We start from the raw sequence: 24,856 nt of genomic DNA, 5'->3' as shown, positions 1-24,856 counted from the left end.
CGGGCTTTCTCTAGTTGCGGCGAGCGGGGCTACTCTTTGCAGCTCACAGGCTTAGTTGCTCTGCGGCATGTGGGATCTTCCTGGACCAGGGCTCGAACCCCTGTCGCCTGTGCCGGCAGGCGGATTCTTAACCACTGCGCCACCAGGGAAGTCCCTGTCCGTCCTTCCACGCCTAGTTTTTCTTGGCGTTTTTCTTAAACGTCTTTATTGAGTCTCAAAAGAGTATAGACAGAGCTATCTGTTCAACAGAATCGGAAACCTAGGGGCGTCTCTGCCGTGAGCCGGCAGCCCCCATCCCCAGGCGCTGTCTCGGGCCAGAGGGTAGGGATTTACGAATGCGGGAGCCTCCCCGAGAGCCAGCCAGACGCCGGGGAACTCTCCTCCAGCGGGGTCTGGATTTTTGACTAGACTCTGCTGGCCCCCGAGTCCCTGATGGGAATCTCTCGGTTTCCTCATACCTCGGCATTCCGGTCTCTAAAGTGGACTTTTCCAACCACCTTGGGTCAGGACTTGGCAGCAAGCTGGCTGATTTCCTGCTTTGGCAGATCCTGCAAATCGTCCAGCTGGGTCTGAACTGGCTTTGAGGGGAGCCCGAGGCTGCAGAAAAGGCTCGCTTTCGCCTCGGCCTGTCCAGCCACCTGAGGCCTGTAACCTGTCCCTGCCCACCCAGCATCCGGTGCTGCCGCCCCCGGGTCTACCCACCTGGGCTTTGACCCCTGGTTCCGAGAGCATACCTCCCGTTCCTAGAGCCGGACCCCCCCGAGGAGCCGGGCTAGCCCTGTTCCTTCCTACGCCGCAGCGAACAGCGTCTCAGCCTGCTCTCCACGCAGCGGGGACAGGCTTTCCGTGCCTTCCGGGGGCGGGTTGAATCTGCGTGGCTGAGACTTGTCTTCGAAACAGCTGGGTGCAGAAATTATAGCTTCCTGGTGACGATCGGCTCCACTCTGCATGGTAACGCAACATGTTCCTCATGACTGAATTGTTTATTTAATAGAGAAATCACAACCATTTGGAAGTTTAAATATAGCCTCCAGAAAGCCAGTGAGCTCAGCTCCTGGTGGCTGCGTGGCACCAGCCCCGGCCCCATCCCTGCGCCGAACGAAGCCTCAGCGATGGCTTGAGAAAAGTCTTGAACATCACTAACCCTGTTGTCTCTGCTGGTGAGTCTCCCCTTAGTTGTGAACAGAAGAAACTGGTTACGTGCAAGGCAGAAACTCTACTTGCAGGTTCTGAGTCAGATGGGGAGGTTCAGAGGTGCACTCTGCCCCACCCCTGGAGTCCCCCTGACCCGGAGCCCTGGGGACTGGCCAGGATGGATCCCAGGGACGGTCTCTTGGGGACTGAAATAGAGACTGTCCAAATCGCACTTGGAGCCAGCCCGCCCCTAGGACCTTCCAAGCAAAGCTGCCCTTTTCCTGTTTTTGTTTTTTTGAATTTTTTTATTTTAGTGGGTTGTTAGGGCACCATCTCGGGCTTTGTGAAAAACCCAGGGCTCTGTCGTGCTGGGGAGTTTTTAGACCAGAAGCCATATTCCTTAAATGGCCTGAGGACTCACCATCCTCTCTCCCCACAGGCCGACCACCCCGTAGCTCAGGCCACCAATAAAGACTGGGAGGCGGAGAACAGTGTACAAGAGTTTATTTAATTGATATCTGAATTTAGTTCTATCATGTGGGGCCCATGTTACAAGTTCCATCTGGGTCCATTACAACTCTAACCAAAAAAAAAGAAAAAAAAAGAAAAACTTAAAAAATCCACAACTTTCTCCATGTCATTAAATATATTCATATATAATAACCATAATATATTAGTATGCATTGGAGAGGAACACCGACCCAAACAATATGTCATGGTCACAACTAAACATGTACAATTCTGAGTGAACAGAACTCCGAACGTAGGAGGGAGTCGGGGGAGGACGGGAGGTGCCCTGGGGAGGGGGGCTGGCTTGGTTCTGGCAGGGCCAAGGCCCCACGAGCACACATTCCGATAGCCCTAAGGTATGGCCTGGCTGTGGCCATGAACCGTGGCCCAGTAACCCCATCCATGGGTCTGGTTTGTCCACTCTCCAGCCGTCCTTTGAGCATTGAAACCCTAACATTTTTCAGCTTCTTAAAGGGACCATCTCCCGATCCCTCAGGGTCTCCTTGATTTCAGTCTCATTCCAACCTGGGGCAAGCCCAAGCCAGTCTGTGCCCATTTCCTGCAGCTACTGTGGAGGCAGAGTGCCAGGCGGGCGCGAGGGGCCACCTGGGGCAGCTCCCGGCCTCCCACTGACCAGAACCTGAAGACGCTGCCTCCTGCCCTGCTGGCTCAGGACAGAAGCCCCAGCCTGCAGGTGAGTCCAGGGGCGGGCCCCCATCCGCCCCACTTCCCTCTGCCCCAATAGCATTACTGTGTGTCAGAAACGCAGGGACCCTGCTGTCAGGGGCTCCAGACCACCCAGCAGGTAACAAAGTGGGCAACTTGGAAATTTTTTTTTTTCTAAAAAGACTATTCTGGTATGTTTTTCTTCAAACACCTACAATATCACAACTCTGGTTAATACACTCTTCAAAATCTAGTTCCATTTTATATCCTTTCCTAACTGTACAAGCCGGAGCACCTCAATTCTTATTTCCATCTCCTCCCGGGGAGGGGGGGCGAGGGGAGGAAGAGGGGTGCTTTCCCAAGGATGGGTCCTCAACCCAAATTGGTGGCTGGATTCAGAGGAGCGGTGGGCTGGCTCTGGCTGGATCCGTGAAGTGGGGAGGGCAGCCTGCGAGGACTGATACCCCAACAGCGTCCTCACCCCACGCTGGCTGATCTGGTCACCCTGGCATTCCCTAACATTTCCTAGAGGCCAAGCTACGTTGCTCTCGGGGTGCCGAGCAGGAGGGTGAGGCTGGTTGAATTTAAAGCAAGATGCAGTGCTGCTTGGCAGGCCGCTGGCTCCAGCGCCTGAGGGGCCTCAGAGACGACCAGTGCAGGCCCCTGGTGATGGGGGCTGAGACTCGGGCCCACTCAGGTGGGAGGTGGTGAGGCTGCCGTGGCCCTTCTGGGCGGAGGGCAGAGAAGCCGGGCCAGTATGAATCGATGCCGGACAACTGGGCGGGCAGGGCCTCTCCAGGCCTGTGGGCTAGCTAAGTGCACTCGGACAACCCTGGGTAGCGTTGGAGGGCCAACTGCGGGGAGCGGTCCCTACGCTCCCAGCCTTGGGCTTGCACTCAGGCAAGGCAGACACCCCTTCCCTGCGCAGTTCTGTCTTCCCCCTGCCCCTGGGGGCAGCTCTGGAATCCCTCCAAACACCCCAGGCAGCCTTTCTCCCTCCACCTTTGGATCAGCCACGGCCCTAGCTGCCACCTCTGAAGATGGAACTGTGCCCATCCCTGCCCCCACTTCCTGATCTCTGTGCTCCAGGCCTGACGCCATCACCAGGGCCAGCATCTCGGGGCTGACTCACCCAGAAGCACCCCCTGTGGCCTGCGAGGGAACCGCGGAGGGTCAGACAGCCCGGCTCTGCACGGGGACACTGGGGGTGAGAACCCGTGTCTCAGGGCTGCTACGAAGATAACAGGAGATCCCAAGGCTAAAGTGCCTGGCACAGGGCGGGTGCGCGGTAAACGGCAGGGGCGAAGCAGGGAAGCCAGACCACGGGGCCCGAGCTTCATCCTTGGTGTGACCCCTCTGAGCGGCCAGACTCCAGCAGGGAAGATGAAACCCAATTCCTGACAGAGGAGCCGGGCCTCGACTGCAGTGTCCGGCCAGTGCCGCTGGCGCCCCCAGGCCCCGTGTGAGGCCATCTTCGGGGGCCACCAGAAAGGAGTGGGCGAGGTGCTGCCGGGCGGTACCAGGACAGCCAGGTAGGCGGCCCCGGCAGGCGGCCCCAGCAGGCTTCCCCAGCTTAGCGGCCTCTGTCCCTACTCTAGGGGAGCCGGGAGTGAGGGCCGCAGCAGGCACTGGCCACGGCTTCCTCGGACCCAGCACCCTAGCGGTTCCTGCCCCTGCCAGCCCCCTCCCCCGCCGGGCGCAGCGGCCTTACTGCAGGCCCTGCCCAGCTGTGGACACTGCTCGGGGCCTTGTGGGAGCTGAGGTCATCCCACGAATAGCGTCACTGCCGTAAACCCCGCCCGTGCCCCTTCCCCGGAAAATGTCATGAAGGGGCTGCTTCCAGCTCGCCAGAAAGGAGGCTCTCTGGGAGGTTTCGCGTTCGCGATGCCGCCTCCGTCAGGCACCCCCGCGGGCTTCTCAGGGGTGGCCCTGGGCTCACCCGTCAGCTGGGCGGGGGCTTCCCAGCCGGGGTGGGGAGGGGGGGGACCGAGGCGGCGCGGTGAAGACCACAGGCTGCCTGGGGAAGGCTGCTGGGACAGGCTCCTGTCGCCCCCCCCCCCCCGCATGCCCCCAGGGCCCTGCACAGGGGGCCCCAGTTGTCACAAGCAGGGCTCCTGTGGGAATTCCCGAAGAAGGGTGTGGGTTTTTCTGTGCTGGGGGGAGGGGGATGGGGGGGTTGGCCAGGCGGTGGGCCTGGGGGTTCACAGTTCTCCTCGTGTGCTCTTCTCTACCCCTCGCCGTGGGCCACCTGCGCGCTCCTGCGCCCGCCTGCCCCGGCCCCCCTCCCGGCCCCGGGGAGAGCGCCTCTCTGCCCCGGAGGGAACCCGTGAGGTAGCTAAATCTCGTCCTCAATCCGCCGGGGCCCAGGCGCGCGAGGAGTGGGGCGGGGCCGCCGAGGGCCCCGCGCCGGCCCCGCCCCACCCTCCCCCCAGCTGGAAAAGCCCTCACGGGCCAAGTCCACGCCGCCGCGGTGGCGGGGCGCCCAGCCCGCCCGGCGCGCCGCTGCACCCCACCCCGCGCTAGGCCTTCTTGCACTTGCCCTTCTTCTCGCGCTGCTGGAACTTGCGCAGCCGCCGCGCCCACGTGTCCCGCCACTGGATCACCAGGCTGCTCTTGTCCGCCACGATGCCGCTCTGGTCGGGCGAGTCCTCCGCGTTGCCCAGCAGTAGGTACTTCTTGAGGGGCTTGATTTTGGGGCACTTGCAGGCGATGTCCCGCGAGCGGATCCACAGGTTCTGGTCACCGCGGCGGATGCGGCTGGTGCCCTGCTTGTACACGGAAATGATGTTCACCGTAAACTTCCACCAGTCCCCTGCCTTGTCCGCCTTCAGGATGTGGATCTGGACGGCTGCAAGGAAGCACAGGCAAGAGGGTGGGCCACGGGTGCCGCCTGGACCCCGAGCTCCTGCGTCCAGGAGGGCCAGGGATGGGGCGGCCTGTGTGATGGAGAAGGGAAAGAAGACCCGGAGCGGGGAAGTGACTGCACGGGGTACCCGGCTAGGAAATGCGTGTGTGGTGGCAAAGCTGATACTGGGGCCAAGGCCGCTGTTCCAGGAAGCCATATGTCCTGTGTTTTAGGTGCCACCCAGCACTGTCTTTGGGGACAAGCCCTTTTAGGGTCCAGGAAGGTGCTGTAGGTTCTGACCACATCCCCAGAACTCTGGGCAGAATCCAGCTGCTGGGGTAGGTGCCCTCCATGAGCACAACACTGGCCGCTCAGCACAGGCTCGGGGGAACCTCCTCAGATGGTACCCCCTGGGCATTTCCAAAGGCCCCGTCACTTAACATCAAGCCTCATGACACCCCTAGACATACAGCCTTGCCCTTGATCCAATCTCAGAAAACCAGAATGGGGTCTCAGTGCCCAGGTGCACCGCACGCTGAACAGCCCTTCAGGGTGGCTGCAGCGTCTCTTCCAGAGTCCAGGATCCTTGTCCTGCCCGCCTCCCATCCCTTCCAGACTGCCTTGTCTCCCTGGCCTCCTGCCCCTCTCCCCGTTCTCAGGCCCTTCCCCTCCCTTTCAATTCTCTGCTCCTCCTTCCCTGAGTAGAAGGGGTTCTCAAGCTGGAGCAGGCATCAGAATCCCGTGGAGGACTCGTCAAACCCATGGCTGGCCTCACCCCAATTTCCTATTCAGTAGATGTGGACTGGGGCCCAGGACCGCACACCTCACACATTCCCAGATGCTGCGGGTCCAGGGAACACACTTTGAGAATCAGTGCTCTAGTAAACGTTAACAGGTGTTCTTTCTGCAGGATATTAAGAGATACTTCGTAAAAGGAGGACATACTTTTTTGTTTTGGGGGGGGGGGATTTTGCTCAAATATGTGAAATACTGGCTTAAACAAAGGAAGTCGCCTTAGTGCAGGACTTTTCTGAGCCTTTAATCTACAAAGTGTGTGCACACACGCGTGTGTTGGCTTCCCAAGCAACTGACTGCAGGACCCTTTGGCTGGTGCATCTCAAGGCACCAGAGCCCCATGGAGCCTACCTGGGGACCTCCTGGTGGTGGTGGTGGGAGAGAGACACAACCATTCCAGGGGTAAGTGCAGAGGTCTCTGCTGTACTAGCCCCCATCCGAGGGAAACCTGGACTCCCTCCCCACGGTCAGAACATGGCGCCTTCCCCTTGCCACCACGTCCTGTATACCCCTGGACAGGCTTGAAGATCGTGGACCTGAGCCGGCCTGAGAAAGGAGCTCGTCTCCCCAGATTACAGGTGAAGGGACCAAGACAAGGTGCGCTCCAGCCACGAGGACATGTTCCAGCCACGAGGACATGTTCCCAGGGAATGCCATGAGGTAATCACCTGCCCGCTTCGCTCTGGGCACTGGGCCCACCCACAGCTTGGCCTGGCTGGCCTCTCTCAAGGTCTCCCCAGGCCCTCCCCGTTCCCCTCCTGTGCCCACACTTAGCCCCAGGGTGATGGGAAGGGGCAGGGATGGCTGGGCCCTCCACCGAACGCCATCTGACTCATCCTTCTGGGGCGAGGGAAGTGGCGCATTTTCCCGTATTTTCATTTCAGCTGTTTCTGGGCATCCTCAACTTTGCACTCCAGTCTGAGGGCTCCAAAGAATGGCTGCCATGGCAACCGTTTCCATGTTTCTGTCACCAAGGGACTCAACACTCAGTGTGAACTCTGAGGTGGGGGTGGGGAGCCCTCCAGCCTGGAGAAGTGGCTGGGCTGCGCAGATAGAGGTCACCGTGGCAACTGCGTGCCCCTCAGCTAAGCAAAGGGGGAGCCGTCCCCAGCATCCGCGAGAGCCCCGGTTTCCTCTCCTTGGGACTGAGCTGGGACTGAGCTGAATACAGAATGCGCCTCCCCCAGGATGCAGCTGTTTGCCTGTGCGGGACCTCAGACCCCCGGCCCAGCCACAGTGTCCCCCCAACCAGGGTGGGCTGGGGTGGCCAACAAGGATGCTGCAGAAGGCACCTCTGGCTTGGGCCCCGGGAGAGCGTGGCTTTGATCGTATGTTGGTGTTAAGAGCTGAACTGTGTATCTCCCCCCCGCCCCCCGGCAAAATTAATACATTGAAGTCCTAACCCCCAGCGCCTCAGAAGGTGGCAGTATTTGGAGATAATTACCTCTTAACGACTTTAAGAGGAAGTTATAAAGGGTGGGCCCTAATCCAGTATGACTGGAGTCCTCCTAAGAAGAGATTAGGACAGACACACACAGAGGGACAACCACGTGAAGACACAGCAAGAAGACGGCCGCCTACGAGCCCAGGAGAGAGGCCTCAGAGGAAACCAACCCTGACGACACCTTGATCCAGTACTTCCAAACTCCAAAACTGGGAGAGGGTCTTGGGCCTCAGGGCCAGGTGGGAAGGCAGAGCTGGTGAGGCCAGAGAGCTCTCTGGACAAGCTCAGGCCCCGGGCTGGCCCCCAGGGGCCCTTCTCCCTCCCCAGCCCTGTCAGAACGTGACTCTTCCCTGTAGGACCCACCTTGCCTGCCTGGTCTGCATTTCCCCCCGCCTCTTCCCCCTGGCAGGGCATCTGGAGCAGCCGCCACCCTGCTTCCCCAGCCCAAAGGGGACCCACCTAACACTGAGGACGCAGCCCGGAGGGGCATCTGGCCCTGGACACCTTGCTGTCCTCAAGCAGCCAGGGGCCGAAGCAGTGGACACAGGTCGATGGGGACGAAGCACTGGTCCTTGTCGTCCTTCCACCCCAGCAGCGCCCTGGCAGCCGGCTGGGACGGCACGGGGCCGGGGGCAGGGGCGGGTGGTGGTAGATTCATGTGATGATGCTGGAAAAAGTCCACATTTCCGCTGCCCTTGGCAACGCCTCTGCATATTACACAGCCCACCAAGTATGAGCGGCACACACAGTGCGCAGGCCAAGTCCCCACAGTGCGCACACGGCCGAAAATACACATTGAAACTGTGACCTCAGGCAGACCTACTCGGCCCCCTCGGGGAGCACGCAGGGCTCGGCTGCCACCTCTGATGCCCTGCCGCCTGGGAGCCAGGAATGACCGGGGTCTCCTGGGGGCCTGTGGCACCGCCCAACCGGGGTTGGGGGGGGGCACTTGGTGCAGCGGCCGTGGGCCCATGGTCCCCGAGGGTGTGCCCCTTACACCCACACGACGCTCACTCCAGGCCAACGACCCTCAGTCCTAAGTCCCCATCCCTGCACTGCTGTCCTAAACTGGCCTCACAGGCAGGATCCCCCATCCCTCATTCAGAAACGAGGCAGATGAGACGACCCTCAGAAAGACAAACGGTGAGATCAGACCATACCAGACCGGGCGATAAGACGCGTGCTGAGACCCCCCACAGGAAGAGGAAGGGTCCCAGCACAAAGCGACCAGGGCCAGACTCTGAAGCGCAGACGAGGGAGTGGCTGAGGCCGACTGGCCGGGAGGGGAGGCTGCCCACACCTGCTGGTGCCTGGGGCCCCACACTCGGGATAAACATCCCCGTCTCAGGGTCCACACCATACATGCCTGCCCGCCCTCCCTCTGAGCCCTGCTCACCCAAACGTGAGGGCTCAGGATGGAGCGGGCACCCACAGGAAAGCAAGGGGCGCACGCAGCCTCCGGAGAGCAAGGAGTCAGCCCCTGGATCCCAGGGGCCAGGCTGCACTTAGTCTCCTGGCCTCGGGGTCCCTGGGCTGCCAGTTTCTGTAGGAAAACCTTCCTGCGGCAGGCCCCAGGGCTCTGGCGAGACTGCAGGCAGCTCCGAGCAGCTGCCCCCCTCAGCAAGTCCGGGGCTCACAAGAAGGCCTCCTGTACCAGGAGCCTTCCTCGGCCCCCAGGGCAGGGCCGTGAGGACTGATCTCTGCTCGCCCTCCAGCCAGCCTCCTGGCTACTAGGGGCACACACCTCTCCAGCCCTAGGCAGAGGCCTGGCCCTCGAGGGCGAGCCGTGACTCCAAGTGGGGGGGGGGACAGAGGGCCAGGCCCCGGAGGCCAGGGCCAGCGAGAACAGCCGGTGCCAACACCGGGCTCGTTCTGGCCACGGGGCAGGGGGCTGGGAGGCAGGCCGGAGGCCTCAGCCAGCCCGGGGTGTCCTCTCAGCCCCATTCGTGGCTCAGCCCGAGGCCCCCGTGTGTCCTTCCATAGGCGCAGACCTCTGGCCATCCTTCCCGGGGTGCCTCAACCTCCACTGAGTCCCAGCGCTGGCAAAGTACCAGGCCGGCAAAGGCAAGCTGAGAAGTGGGGAGCTCCAGGGCCCAAAGGGGGCCACGCGGCCCCATGGCAGCCCCCTCCTCAGTCCAGAGCCCCTGTTCTTTCAAATCCTCCCTCCCTCCCCAGCTCCGGCCCAGGAGACCGAGAGTCTGTCAGCTCTGGGCCCTTCGAGGACCTGGCGTTGCCACCACCTTGGACAGTCTGTGACAGGCGGCGGCACTGGGCTGACTGATACCCACGCCCACTTGCAGGTCTCAGGGACGTCCCGCCGGCATCAGAGCTCCTGGCCAGCCAGGTTCTAGCACAGCTGCTAGGTCAGCGAGGAGTACACAGTTAGTGCACATCCATCGGGGCGCAGCCCGAGACGGATGACCTGCTGGGCGGGGCCTGGGGCAGCGGCCGTGGCTCAGACCCTGGGGGGATGGGGGGGGACAGCGTGAGGGGTGCGCCCGTCTCCTCTCCCCTCAAGCTTGGGACACCTCTGCACAGAGGCTTCCTGCCTCCTGGAGGTCTCCCAGATTTATGGGCTGCTCGGTGCGGGTCCCCGGGGGCTTCCCAGCAGCTGCCCTTCCCAAGGAGGCTTGGGTGGTCAGCCGTACCTTCCTGTTGGGCCCGTGCAGCCAGGGAAGGCTTGTCACCCATCTGCCTCTGAGACAGCAGCCAGGACGAAGTGGGGGAGGACACTAGCCCCACAGAAACCATTAAAACCACGCGGCCCCATAAATCTCCCGGCACGGAAAGCGTGTCATGAGTTGCAGCTGCTTTCATAAAGCGCAGCTCTGACCACATGTTTCCCAGCCCCCTGTGAAGGTCAGAAACGGCCGAGCGGGGCCAAGCCTCGTTCGCAGGGACGCTAACCTGTGGCGGGGGCACGGCAGCCCTGCCCGGTGGAGGGTTGGAGGCGTGCTGTGGTCAGACCCCCCCGCCAGTCGGAGTCCTCAGGAACCCCGGGGCTGCCCCGCCCACCAAGGCCCCACCTCAGACCTTGAGTAAAGCGCGGACACCCGGCTCGGGGCTGGTGAAGGCTCCCCCTTTCCCTCCTCAGCCTAAGCAGCAACGGTACGGCCCTCTCTCTAAGACCACCAGCAACACAGAGGCGGCCTCAGCTTCGCCTGCTGGGTCCCAGTGCTTGGGCTCTGTTCTGGGGAGGGGAGGGGGTGAGGTGCCTGGGACTGATGCCGGGGGCTCCCTGGAGGAGGGGCCCTCAGGAGAGCTGGGAATCAGAGAGCCGGGCTCCGGGGAGGCTACTGGCCCTCTGCCCTAGGAGATGGTCCTGGTCTGACCCTGCCAACACCCCCGGCCCCCAGGCGAGATGCGCTCAGGAGACTGGCCGCCCGGCTTTGTGAGAGGCTCAGGCAGGAGAGTGGAGCTGGGCCCTGCCCTGCCCCAGTGGGGTGCCCTCCTCGTGGAGGCTGGTGTCCCCTGCAATCAGCCCGAGGGAGAACGCCCCGGGTGCCCCCTCCCAGCCAGAAGCAACCGAAACGGCCCAGGCAACTCCTGATCCAGTGCATGTGCCCACACCCATCATGGGCACGGCCCCAGCTGTCACGGTGCCACCCTGGAGAACGGCCGAGGCTCCCCGCCCTCCCCCACGGGCCTCACACGCCTCAGGAGATGCCCCACCACCCACATCTGCCTCCCATGCCACGTACACACGCGCACACACACAGCGACAGTGGGGCTGGGGAAGTCCCCCAGGTCGGTTCCCATCATCAGTGGGGTTCGGCCTCTGGAGGAGGGCAGGCAAGAGAGTCAGCCTCCCTGCCGTGGCCTCAGCCCAGACCCCGTGCCTCCAGGGCTCACATTCTGGCTGCAAGTTCGTACCCACTCCTCAGCGGGGCCCCCGCGCAATGGTTCTGCCACAGCCGTTGGCAGCAAACCCTCTACACAGAGCAGCCCCTCCTCCCGCGCTGGGCTGGCACCCAGGACACCGTGCGTGGAGCCCTGTCATGGAGGGCAGGGGTCCAGCAGCAACTTTGGTCCCCTTGCACCCTCTGAACACGGCACTCGCTCAGCTCCGAAGAGTCAAACCACCCTCAAGGGATGGAAGCTGCTTCCCCAAGAACACCCAGAGAAGGGGCCTCAGGCCCGGAAACAGGGGCCAAAGCAGCATCCTAACCAGAGCCCTGCTGGCGGAGGCGCCCACTCCGGGGGTGACCCTTCGCAAGCCTCTGAAAAGCTGTTCTGACCTTAGACCAGGCCTGCCTCCCTGCAGGTAGCCCAGGCTGCTCAGAGGTGGTGGAGCTCTCGGGGCATCCCCACCTCCTGTCAGCCTGAGCCTCACACAAGCAGGTGAAGCGGCAGGTGTAGGAAGACCCCAGGAATAACGACGGTACTGGAGTCCTCGTGCCAAAGGCTCTAACCCCGGGGAAGTAGGGTGTCATCCCACTGGGGAAAGATGCCCATCCAAGCCCCACGTGAGTGGGAGAAGTGCTCTGTGATCCTGGAGACAGGTGGCTGGTGAACGGGGACAAGACAAGTGTTGCCTGTCTGTAGGGGAAGGAGGCCCATGTCCCTGGGCACCTTGGACAGATCCCCGCCTTCCCCCACCCCCGACTCCAAGCCTCGGTGTCCCAGTCTGTGAGATGAGAGAAGACACCTTCCATTAGACAGCCTTCCCTACCCACACCTCCTTTCTAAAACCAGATGTTCAGAGGAGAGGATGCTGCAGGGAGGAGGACAGACGGGCCCAGCAGGTCCCTCTGGAGCTGGCACCCTGCAGCTGCTGGGGCAACAGAGGTTGGAGGCCCAGGCTCTGGGCTCCCATCTGTGGAGATGCGGAGGGCTGCGGCCCGTCATCCCCGTCACGCGGCAGGAGGTCCCGATGGGTGCAGCGCCTTGTGGGCTCAGGGGCCTCTGTCGAGCTGTCACTGGGGCCCACTGGCCCTCGCTGCCCAACCTGGTGGTCACCCGCATTCTGCGACCTCAGGCTGACTCATGCCGACCCAGCTGCACGTCTGGCCTCCATATGGGGCTGGCACTCTGAGGGGGGAGGTCACATCTGGCTGGGGAAATCGGAGGATCCCCAGGGGGCTGGTGACCCCCGGGGAAGGGTCAGTGAGCCCCTGAAACGCCATGCCACGTGCTGCCGGCTGGGCTGCGTCCCGCTCCCCGGAGCCGGGGACAGTGCTGGGGCAGGGGCGGGGGCAGCTGGCCCCTCCCGGCCCCTGCTAACTGCCCTGAGGGGGACAGCCCCCAGGGTGCCCCTCTACCATCTGCCCACCCCCAGGCCCTGATGTCACGGCCCGCTGCAGACACGGGAGCCGGGCCCCCAGGACGGGGTTGATAACCGGCCCCGTGTTCCCTACTCGAAGGGACTGATCCTGACCAGGAATAGCTATTGACCCCAAGGTCGAGAAAAGGAAGGGCAGGGGGTGTCCAGAGAGGGAGAGGCCATCATTTGCCTAGAGGCCCCGTGTCCCTGTCCAGGCCCGAGTTGTGAGGCTCTCCCCATCACCCCCGCTCACCTCATCCCGGCCTGAGCAGCCAGATGAGAGCCCACAAGGGCCGTACCCACCACCTACACCTGCTCCACGCGAATCTGCGGCCACTCTGCCGCCAGCATCGTCTCCACTGCCGGCTCGGCCTCCCCAGCCTCCATCACGGACCCGCCCGTGACCTCCCTCCACCGCATGGGCCGAGCCCGTGGCTGAATGGCCACGCCCACCCCGCCACTGTGGCCAACGTCTCGTCTCCGACAGCCCCACCTGCCCGACGCTCACCCCAACACCGCGGTGACCACTCCTGCTCATCCCCACAGAGATGTCTTTGCAGCTTCTCAGGAGCCAGGCGTCAAGGGTCCCGTGGGGGAACCAGTCTATGAGCCCCCCAAAGGGGGGCTGCACCCGCTCTGCTGCTCAAGGCCCAGCGCCCTGGCACGGGGGCAGGCTGGGAGCACAAGGACCTCAGGCCTCGGAGGCCCCGGTCTGGGGCGTGTTCTTTACCTCGTTGAGTCTCAGCATCCCAACGGCAGGAATAAAAAGCCCTCCCTCACAGGCGTTTCTGAGGATTCGCTAAGGGTGAGAATGAAGGCTGTGAGGTGCCCACCCGGGGCCTGCAGGGCAGGGACAGACACCGGCCTGGCAAGGCCTCTTCTCTGGGGTTTCCACTGCCCCAGAAGGTACAGGGCTCTCGGGGGCGGGGATCCGCTTAGGTCCCCAGGCCCACCTCTGCCGGGGCCCCCAAGAAGGCACACGCGTGCACGCACAACCTCGTGAACGCAGCTCCTCCCCACGGACGCCAACAGAACTTCCGCTTCGAGCTGTATCCTCAAAATCATCCTTGAGGGATCGCAGCAGGAATGCTCGAGACAAATCCTCTCATGAAAAGCGTTCTGATTTTCCATCCGGTGGTGCCAAAATGTCTTTCAACAAAAGGGGTGACTAATAAACATTTCTGGGAACGAATCCTTTTTCCAAGAACTGGCAAAAGTGAGATGATCTCACCTTTCAGAATGCGAGCTGTCTGTCTCCTCCCGCCTCCCCCCACTGCCCCACTTCTGCATCCCGGGGAGGAAGAAGAGACGGGTGGCAGCCCCCGTGTGCCAACGTGAGCGGGACTGGCTCTCGGTGGCCTCAGAGTGGCTCCTGCATGCGGACGTGAGCCCAGCTGCCGAGGCCCACAGCAGCGTCTCGCCCAGCCTCCCCGGCCTCCAGCCCTGCACCTCCACACTCCCTCTTCTCCTGTTTCCCCAGCCTGCTCCTCCCTCTGTGCTCAGACACTTTGCTCCCTCTGCCTGGGAGCCCTGCTTTGCCCCATGAGCACTGGCTACCTGCGCTCCCTCCTCCAGGAAGCCCTCCCTCTACACCCTCCCTGGAGGAGGAACCAGGCCCCATTCTCGTCCCACCCCCCAGGCCGGACCCTGGCCACACGTCTCCCGTCCATGCTGTCATTTGTGTGCTCATCTCCCCTCTGATTCCGGAAACTCCTGGAGGGCTGAGCCTGTGTCTCCTCCACCTCTGTAAGCCCGGCACCCGGGACGGGATGGGGCACACAGCAGGCGCCTAATGAGTGTCCGAGGAGGGACTGGCTGAGGTGGGGACACCGTGTGAGGGGGCAGGACCTCCTGGGACGGGTGTGCGGTGCCCACGCAGAGTGGCCACGGGAGCCGAGGGGAGGTCGCGCCAACACCAGGAGGTGAGTGGGGACCAGACAGTGGAGCCTCCCAAGGAGCACAGGGACCAGCGAAGAGGAAGCGGGGGGAGGGAGGCTGAGGGGCAGGGGCAGGCCGGCCCCTCTTCCATGCGGGCCAGGGGTTAGAAAGTCCACTCCCCACACCAGCCAAGGGGTGTCTCAGCCTGAAGTCATTGCCAGGCCTCAGCCAAGAGTGCAACATCCCTACGGTAAATGCCCCGGGGACAGCGTCACCTGCGTGCCTTGCCTGACTCTGTACACACCCACCGAGGTTCTGGAGCCCCGGGCTTCTGGGTAGATGCGCCGCGGAGCCAGCGACTCCAGGAGGGACGCATGCGCTCTGCCTGCGTGGGCGCCGCCGAGGGGATGCGGGCTTCGTGGATGTGCTCACGCATGCACGCACACACACGCACACACCTACACACGCTTGCTGGGAGCATTTATGCCAAGGAAGGGCCCCTCTAGGCTAGGTTTTCCTGGAAAGTTGGCAGGAAATGCTAACACGCTAGGAAATAATAAACGCCGTCTTTCATGGGCAACTGCCCCACCCTGAGCCGTCCCACGGGCGCTTCCTCAGCATCTGCAAGGTGAGCCGGATTCCCCTAGAGGGCAACAGAGGACTGAGGTGGGCCCAGGAGAGGGGGGCTGTCAACGACAGCACCACCACGGACCCCTGCCCCTTGGAGGTGGCCCGGTGAGGCCACCATCCTTGCCACGTCTAGAAGGACGTCGTGTCCCCTTGATCTCACCACCACGGGACAGATCAGGAAACAGGCCCAGCCTGGTCCAAAGTCACATAGCAAGTGTGGAATCTGCCCCCGGATTCTGGGGCCAGTGCCCCATTCCCTACAGATGGGACTGGAACAGCTACCCTTCCCTGTCCCGGGGTCTCCCCAGAGCAGAGAGACAAGGCGGCTCAGCCCTGAGGCCTCCCCCCACTTACTGGGCCCTGTCTCACCAGGAACACGGGCAGGACCAGCGGACCCCAAGGCAGCCGGGTGATTCCTTGCCCCCTGTTCCCCACGGCCTCCCACCCACTGGCCACCGCCCGGCTCAGCGGAGACCCAGACCCAGGTCCTCCCGCTGTACAACATCAAGACTCCTGAGCTGGCCTCAGAGGAGGAAAGGGGCCCGGGGCCTGCTCTTCACTACCCCTCCCCCACTAAGTTCTAATTAGCAGCTTCTAGAACGTCCAAGTGCCCTGGCTGTAAAGTGAAGGAAATGTGTTTCCTAATTGGCTCCCTGCCGGGGTGTCAGTCAGAGAGCAGGGATTATGCGGCCCCTGCAGCCTCCCTCCCGGCCTTCCTGGGCCCGCCGGCTCCCTTCGCCATCCTCGCTCACCTACCCCAGGTCGGCTCGGCGTGGAAGGCACACCTCCACTCACACCTCATCCAGGGGCCCAGCAGGATGCGAGGAAGATTCTCCACAAGGTCCGTGGACCCCGGTGGGAGACCTGGCCTCCGGCCTCAGAGCAAGGCCTGCGGCTGCTGCCGGGCTGAGCCCCCGATGCCCCCAGCAGCCCCTGTGGGTGCCACTCACTCCTTCCTCCACAAGCCTCTCCCTGCCTGCCCCCACCCTGCTGGGGTCTGCCAAGCCCTGTCCGGAAGGCCCTGTGATCCCCTTCCTGGCATCTCTTTGTCCTGTCTTCTGCCTGAACACGCAGGCCTAGTTGCTGAGCTGGGGTGGGCTGCTCCCCAACTCTGAGGCAACCCCGAGAGCATCACGGACGGTGCTAGGGACCAGAACGCGCCTCCGAGAGTCTCTGGGGGATGGGCGGGGGCAGTGCCAGTCCTGGCCTCGGGGCAATGGGCCGGGGGTCAGCGATGAGGACATTAAAGCTGATGGCACAACAGCTCCGGACCCTGTTGGCGCTCTGCGGGGGCACCCCGTTTCTCTCCTGCACCTGCTCTCCTCAAATCTCACCCCGCAGCAGAAACATGGACGCCTGGGCGGTGTGCTGGTAGCAGCGCAGGGCCAGGAGCTGGGGGGGAAGGTGGCGTGAAGCCGCCATGAAGTCTGGGAAGGTGGGCATGCCGGGCTGCTTCTCAGCCCTCTTGGTTTTGGGACACATGGGGCCCTGGGGATAAACGTGATGGGGGAGGGGCGGCCAGGGAGGCCGGGCCTCTGCTGGGCAACTCACCTCAGCCAGCTGGGCCAGGAACCGTACCTAGGACACCAGCTTCCCTCAGATAATCCAGGATGGAGTCAGGCAGCAGGGGACAAGAGGAGGCCAGAGGCCGAGCCCCCTGCACCACCGCCCTTGTTCCCTGGGGGGCCCATAGCGGGGGCAGGGCTCAGGGGGGCCCCTCTGGGAATATAACAAGAGGGGGGCCAGGCCCCCTCCTGCAGAAAGAGGAACCTGCCTGCTGCTGGGGGTGGGTGGAGACAGGAGAGCTCAGAGGGGGCCAAAGTGTCCCCCACAACCTCAGGGGTAGGGGAGGCAGAATTCAACGGAGGAAAACAAGTCAGAGAGAGCAAAATGAGTCCCACGGAACCAGGAGGCAGACGGATCCATTTGGGTAACTGTAAACGAAGGTCCTACCTTCCCTTTCTTCACGGGAAGAGCAGAACGGGGGTAGGGGGAGCTGCAGTCAACACCTCACACAAAGTCTGCGCGGCGCCCCTCCTCCCAGGCCCCTTCCCCAGCGTCTACAGAGAGGATGCTTCAAGACCGAATTCAAACCACCCTCCCCCCAGGCGGCCCACCTGTTCCTTCCCCACCCCCCACCCCCCCACCCCCCCACCCCTGCGGGAGAAGGGAGCAGCGGTGGCAGAGTGACAGGCCCAAGGCTCTCCCCTGTCACCCTGGCTCTCTGGGCCTGGACAGCCTCGATGGGCCCCCAGTCCTAAGCCTGGGACACCGCACGACCCTTGGGTCCTCCCACCCTTGTCCCACCCGAGTCCCACCTCCCGTCCCTGGCAGACGCTGAGGGTCCCAGGCCAGGAGCATGGACCACACAAGCCTAATCCAATGCCACCTGGGGCCTCCGGGGGCTGCTGTCACCCTGGGTCAGAGACAACACTTCCTTTATCTTTACACCAGCTCGACGTTTGTTTTCAAAATCAAGGTTGGTTTCCCAAGTTTCTGTACCGCCTTGGGATGCAAGCACTTAAAAGAGGCTTTTTAGGAATTCACTGCAGACCCAGAGGGCTCCGGGACGGGATGCCCACGGCCTGGCCGCTTCGGAATTGACACGCCAAACCCACCGGCCGCTCCGACCCCATCCTGAGGGGAGTGCAGCTGTATCGTGGTGTCTGGCCAGCCCAGGCCTCCAGTGGGCCGGACACTCTCAGGGCCCAGAAACCACAAAGCCAGATCTTCACCGCGCGGGGCAGGGCTGGCGACGCGGACTCAGAGAAGGGGTGCAGGGGTCCCCACCCCCAGTGCCAGCGTGGACGGCGCCCGGGGAGACTGGGGGACGGACTGGACACCCTCTTCCCAGGAAGGGAGCCTGAGGCCTCCAGTGACAGGAAATCTCTGCAGCCCCCCGGCTCCCGGCTGAAGAAGGCCCTCAGGGATCCCGAGGCTGTGTTCAAACTTCACAGTTACCAGCGAGCCGTTTTAAATGCAGATTCTCGACCCAGCTCCACCTTGTGGAGTCAACCCTTGGAAGGAGCTGGCTTCTGGAATCGGCATTTTAAACACACCATGGAAGCGCCCTCCCTTTCTCCAATGCCCAGAGGACCTCTCTTCGAGCTACAGAGCCTCAGGGTGAATGGCCATGAGTATGGACGAGGGCACCGAAGACCAGAGAGGTAAAGTGACTGGTCTACAGCCACACGGCCCCTCAGGGGCAGAGTGAAGCCTGGGAATCCCAGGCCTGTCAGGCCCCACTGGCCAGGATGCCTCCCTGCAGGGCCAGGGGGGAGAACCCTGCCCACACGCCTACGACCCCTCACACCACCTGCCGCCAAGAGGGAAGAGCTGGGACATTCCTGGCCATGGGACCCATCCCACTCGGCTCCCATCGGGTCCCAGGGACTCTGTGAGCAACACCCACGCAGGGCCACCTGCGCCCCAACCCCAGCCCCTCGCCGGTCACGTGGTGCCCTCCCCTCCCCCTCCCCAGACAAGGGGCTCTCACTCACCGTAGTCCTTCTTGCAGTACTTTCTCATGTTAATCTTCAACTTCCCTTTGGAGGCCTTGCAGTAGGAATCACAGTCTGCAGGGGAGGGGGGAGCACAGACAAAACCTAATTAGGCGGGCGAAGAATAGGCTGCCGGGCCGGGTGGGAGGCCACCTCCCTAAATACCCAGAGGCCTGTGATACCCAAGGGGCCAGGCCACGCGGGCGGCCATTCAGGGCGTCCTGGCCTTCTCGAGAGGCGCTGGGACAAAGGGCCCCAGCCTGACCACCCCCGCCGGCCCCCCGGCCTCCGTGAGGGACTCTGGGGGCTCCCGTATTGTGCCACCCAGGGCTTTGGAGCGCCACACAAATTCCCCCTGTTCTTAAGATGCACCCGGAGCCTGATTAAAGCCAATAGAGGCCTCATTGTCACCCCGCACCCCGGGTCTGTGTCAGGCGCTGGCTTCCGTGGCGAGCAGCCTCTGGTTGGGGTCAGGCCCCAACAAAAGAGGTCACAGAGGAAATTAGCAGCCCATGAAGCATTAGAAAACCCCTTTGGTGTCCACTCTACTGGAGTGTGCAAATAAAATGCCCCACGAAGAAGAGTTCAGTTCTAATGGGCCCTACTGCTGAGAGGCAGGGCCGCCGGGCCCGCGTCTGCCGGGTATCAGTTTGGGGACGTCCCAGTGCGAGCCGGGCAGGATGTGTGACGCCCTGGGGCCTGCCTCCCCTGGGGGTGGCCTCTGTCGGCCCAGCAGATGCAAACTTCTAACGCAGGTCCCCCCGGGCCCCCTCCCTGCCAGCTCTTCCTTCTCTTCAGATAAGGTGATGCGATGCCTTTGCCAGATCTGTGTTCACACGTCAGCTTTTGGCGTGACGGCCAGCCCACGACAGAGGCCCAGTAAATCACTCCAGCCCGCCCTGCACCACCACTCAGCATGCTGGTCCTCACTGAATTCTCACCACCGTTCTCTGATCTGCGGGCATTATTCCCATTCTACAGACTAGGAAACGGAGGCCGCCTGCCCAGTGCATCCCAGACAGCTAGCAAGTGGCGAGGCTGGGCCTTGCACTCGAGTCTGAGATGCCAAGATCACCGTGCTCGTGGCTATGCTATGCGGAGTCTCGGTCAACACCGATGGGTTCTCCCTCGATAAACACGAGCTCAGAGCTGGGGACGCACAACGCCCGGCGTTCCAGCAACTCCCAGACTGCCGGCACGGAGACGCGGCCAGGCCAGCCCCGGCGCTGCGGAGGGCCCAGCCTGTCCTAGGAGTAGTGACGGTGCCAACGGGCTGGGTGTGTGTCCTGGCAAGGGGACTAGAAAGGGGGAGGGAAACACACACACACACACAGGTGACTGCTCCAGGAGCAGGTGCCAGCCCCCCATCCTGCAAAGGGGAAAACCAAGGCCAGGGTGGGGGTGAGGAGTGATCTGTGTGGGAGTACAAGACAAGGCCAGGGCAGGAGGCCACCTGTCCCCCCAAACCATCACTTAGATCTGCAGGGAATATTCAGAGATCACCCCAGAGTCAGCCTCTGGCCCATGGGAGGTGGCTGCCTCCTTCAAGGTCCTAATTAAAGCTGAAACAGCTCCATCCTGTTGCCCTGCGAGCCGCAGGCCCGGCAGCCCTCTGCTGCCCCCCGAGCCAGCTTCCTGGGGCACCCCACTAGGAACCAGTCTCCAGAAGTGGGGAAAAACAGCCCCCCTTCCTGCCCCCAGGGGTCAGAGTCCTTGGACCTCTCCCCCCCACGCCCGGATGCCCTGCCCCGGGGCAATGGAGTCCACAGTACCAGCCCCTCCTGCCAGCTGGTGGCTTACTGGAGTTAGGACCTCGTGGAAGGCAGGGGCTGGGGCATCCAGGGAGAGCGGCCTGTATTCCACTGGGGCCAAGCCCGAGGGGTCGACACACGAGGTGACAGTGAGTGGAGTGGCCCAAACCCACAGGCAGTGGCACCGCCCCCAACTCCCCCACCCCGCATGGCACTGCTGGGAACGGCCGCTCTCGGCCGCATCTCTGCCATCCCAGGGGCAGATGGTGCTCATGGCAAAGCCACTGCTGGGGCTGAACCCAGGCCGTACCTAAGTCCTGGCGTTCCCCAGCAAGCTGGCGGGAATCCCTGCCTGCTGTCTTCCACTCGGGAAAGAACTAGAATGCCAGTGGTGCCGGTGACGTCACTGCAGGGACGGCCTTGAACTCACTCTCTTCGCTTTCTCATTATTTTTCTTTTTGGCCCTCGTCAGTACTTGCATTCCGGTCAATCACCTGCCCTGTCTCCTCTGTGGGGTGGAGACTCAGCCCTGGAGAGAGCCCCTAACAGCACGTCAGCTCCTCCAAGCCTCCAGGCAGCCCTGTAAGGAAGGCACCGTGATTCCCATCCTCAGACAGGAGAGCTGACAAAGGTGCCAGGGTGCCAGGCCCAAGTGCACTGTGGGCTGGAGGGGAGGTGGCCCCTGGGAGGACCTGGCCCTGCACCTCCAGCCCTCCCTTCCCTCTCCATCATTCCCTCCTAGCAGCATCCACAGCTCTTCTTTTCAGAGCCAAGTATCCACCTGGGCCAGAAACCATCCTCGAATGCGTGGCATCCATCACTGCCTAGTTAGATCCAGCTCCAGACCCCATGTGACAAATCACAGTTACCCCCATGAATATCAAGTCTGCTCCTCAATAACGAGAGCCACTCACAGGGCACTAAAGAGGCACGTGGCACTGCTCTCAACCCTGCCTGTGCTCCTAACGGCCTGGTTCCCAACCCAGGCTTCTGGAATGACCCAGAAGCTTTAGGACAACACTGATGCCTGGGTTTCACCCCCAAGACATTCTTACTTCACTGGTTTAGGGGGCAGCCTCCGTGTCCAGATTTTTAAAGTTCCCCAGGTGAGTCTAATGTGCAACCAGGCTTAGAACCACTGTCTGAGCCAACTGTAGTCGCAGGAGGTGGAGACAGTCTCTGCACCCAAGACTCGTATGGAGGACCCAGGCGGGCAGAGGAAAGGCTCAGAGGGGTGACTGCTGACTCAAACTGGGGTCATAGGGCAACCTCCAGCCGCTCGTCCTTGCGGGAAATGGTGCCAGCCTCAACATGTGCAGATCTACAGCTGTATTCGGTTTGTTGTGGTGGTTGTTTATTTTTTATGTGGGTCTTATGTCTTTCCTTTCTGTCAGCCAGCAATTCTCACCAGGTCAGTGTGCTTGTTGTAAACTGTCCCCTCTCCCTTCCGATTTGCTGATTCTGATTTAGTTGTGAGCTAGGAAAACAAAGACTCAGGTTATTCAAACTGTATGTAAAGCATGGGTCAATAGGCCTGGAATGAGCGACTGAACTGCTCTCCTCTGGGAGCACGGACACCATGGCAGCTCTCCGGCTGCGTGCTGACTCTTTGGGTGTATTCCAGAGAACTGAGGTCACTGGACAAGAGGTCCCTGGATAAGGAAAGTGTTCCTGAATTTTCATCTTTCATCAAACACACACACAGCTACAGAGACCGCCTCAAGATGGACCAAACGCAGCTTTAAAATGCATCTCTGACTCCTTCAAAATGGCATCTACTTGCAGCTACCCACGTTTCCTCTCCTTGTTTTGTCCCAAAATAGCTATACAGACAATGAAAAAAAAAAAAGAAAAGAAAATTCACACTAATGCCAAAAACTAAACTGACAGATGACCCAACGCTGGAATCTGGGAGCAATCGCTATTAATTAAAGGCAGATGGTGGCAGAACAAGCAAAACCTGTCCAGGTTTTACCTCAGGACAGAGCTCTTTGTCTGATGAACAGAAAAATCCTGGGGGAAAAAAAAGGGAAGATGACGGGGAGACAACAACCGGAGAAAGAATGGGCAGGAAGTGGGTGGGGGCCCCATGGTGGAGCCAGATCCGGAGAAGGGAGGCTTAAGGAAGGGGATGGATGGACGGGAAGGACTGCGTTTGCAGTGGGTACATGAACTCACGTTTTTATCTAAATGACTGATGCAGAGAACAAGAAAGTCAGGCAGTGGGGACAGAAGGACACCACCTCCACAGAGCAGAAGCGAAATGAGGAGAAAGGCTGGGAGGGATTAGGAACTGGAGAGGGAGCTGGATGCATTCCCTTGCCATCCAGCTTGGGGCTGGAGTGGGAATCCAGCTGTCACACTGGGCCAGGGATCTGCAAGTCTTTTTGCAAAGTCCCAAACAGTAAATATTTCAGGCTTTGCAGGCCATACGGTCTCTGTCTCAACTATTCAAACTGTCACCGTAGCTCAAAAACAGCCGTAGACGATATGAAACTGAATGGGTGTGTCAGGCTAAAAAAAAATTCTGAAAAGACACAGCCTCTATGAAGTAGGAGAGAAAAAGCCATATGGGAAAACGAGGCCGAGCTGAAAAGGCCATGTGATGATACAAAAAGGGTGACACACGAAAGAAAGAAGAGCTGGAAAAACCTAAACCCAAAAGCCCAGGAGCACAATTAAAATCGACTTTGGAAGCAATCAAGAGAAATAATACTGTAGAAAACAGATTCAGAAACATGGAGAGTAAATCGGAGAGATTCTCACAAAATTTAGAGGAAAAGGATAAAGACGTGGAAACTGTGAAAGAGAAAATGATAGGGATAGAAGAGGGAAAGTGGAGAGATGGCATACAATTGGGAGAAAACTGCAGCAAAGACCAAAGATAGGATCCCTGAGCTGAAGGCCAACCTGTGTATGAAGGAAAGGATGAGCTGAATTTTTTGAAAAAACCAAGGATAAAAGACCAACACACCCACGTATCTTTGCAAAACATATGAAATACCAGGATGAGGAAAAAATAGATACAGATTTAAAATCAACAAGCAGCTGGCCAGATGACAATGGAACAATGTCTATAGGTTGTGAGGAGAGAAAACTTTGAGATCCAAGATTTTTATACCTAGCTGGACTGTCTTCTATGTATGAAGGTCACAATAAACCAAAGCCATTCTCTAGTGTGCAAGGTTTCAACCATGTATCCTTTTTGAGAGGAACACTGGAGAATGTTTTCCAACCAACTATGAAATGGATCAAAAATAAGAATGTAAGAGGGGCAAGTCATGGAATGAACACACTGGTGATGAGCACGGAAACCAGCGGACATAGAGGTTTCCAATTTGGTTCTAAGAGTGACGGCAAAGATCAAAATAATTTTTAAATGTTAGAAAGGGAGCATCAGACAATGTATAGGTATGTATAAATAAGTATACAAATTTAATCTGCAACTTTAGATGATATTAAAAAAAACTGAGAGCGAGGCGGGGAATACAACTTTTTGTCTTAAGCAAGCAGAACACAAAAGATGCTATTTGATGCTTGACTCTGATAAAAGAGCTATTAGATCAAACAGTGCTTTTGAAAAACCCAAAGATAACCACAAAACACCAGAGAAGAGAAGAAACAGGGTAGAGGCAACTGTGACAAATTCAAATCACAGAAGAGCCACTATCTCAAAGCAAAACAATGAATGTAAATGGATTCAACACCTCTATTGAAAAACTGGTTGTAAAATAGTAAATGACTGTTTGAGAGAGACAACGAAATAAAGCAAGTTTTTAAAAGCTTACAACTTTTAAAGAAGTTTTAAGTTTGTCACTAGGTGACAAAGAAGTTCAAAAGTAATAAAAAAAATTTGTGTGGAATACCGTTTTATTGAAACACGTTATGCAAAAAACTGTGAGAAAGACAAAAAGGGACAGAAACACATAACCAGTAAAAGAATGCTAAATTAATTCCAAGGAGCTAAAATTACACAGGCCACATTTCCTGACCACAATGTAATAAATATTATTATTAAACAAGAGAATGAAAATAAATGAAGTGCATTCGATTCTAGAATTTAGAAAATAAGGAAAATAAAACCCAAAGAAAGCAGGAAGCATTAATAATAACAAGAGAAGTAGAAATTAATAAAGTAGGATACTGAAAAAAACTCAAAAGTTATAAATACATCCAAGAGTTGATTCTCAGTAAAGCCCCCAAACCAACAAACACACACACACACACACACAGAGACAAAACACTGTCATGTCTAACTATGAATGAAAGAGAGAAAACAGACCCATTAGGAACTAATGAGAAAGGGGTGTAACCACAATGTAAAGAAGATTTTATAAATTACAAGGCTATTGTACACAGCTTTAGACTGAAATCTTGGACATCTGAATGAAATGCATTCCTTCTGAGGGAAACATAAGGGACCAAAGTGAACTAAAGAGA

General features: G+C 59.7%; 1 protein-coding gene across 2 annotated transcripts in view; it reads right to left on the bottom strand.

The window, feature by feature from the left end:
* Nucleotides 1-1,619: 1,619 nt before the first annotated feature.
* NTN1 (netrin 1) overlaps nt 1,620-24,856 on the bottom strand; it is a 202,406-nt gene continuing 179,169 nt past the window's right edge. The window contains exons 6-8 of one of the 2 annotated variants that reach the window (XM_065896717.1): nt 18,666-18,740; nt 4,850-5,158; nt 1,620-1,713 (exon numbers count right to left, since the gene is read on the bottom strand). In XM_065896717.1, coding sequence (XP_065752789.1) covers nt 1,706-1,713; nt 4,850-5,158; nt 18,666-18,740 — 392 coding nt within the window. In that variant the 3' untranslated portion in view covers nt 1,620-1,705. Of the gene's footprint in view, nt 1,714-4,829; nt 5,159-18,665; nt 18,741-24,856 lie in introns of those variants that run through there. The other variant, XM_065896716.1, reaches the window with a different exon arrangement.

The sequence above is a fragment of the Phocoena phocoena genome, chromosome 19, assembly GCF_963924675.1.
Source record: "Phocoena phocoena chromosome 19, mPhoPho1.1, whole genome shotgun sequence".
In the NCBI taxonomy this organism is placed as follows: domain Eukaryota; kingdom Metazoa; phylum Chordata; class Mammalia; order Artiodactyla; family Phocoenidae; genus Phocoena; species Phocoena phocoena.
The sequence above is the reverse complement of the archived record's forward strand: the minus strand, read 5'-3'. Positions and strand labels throughout refer to the sequence as shown.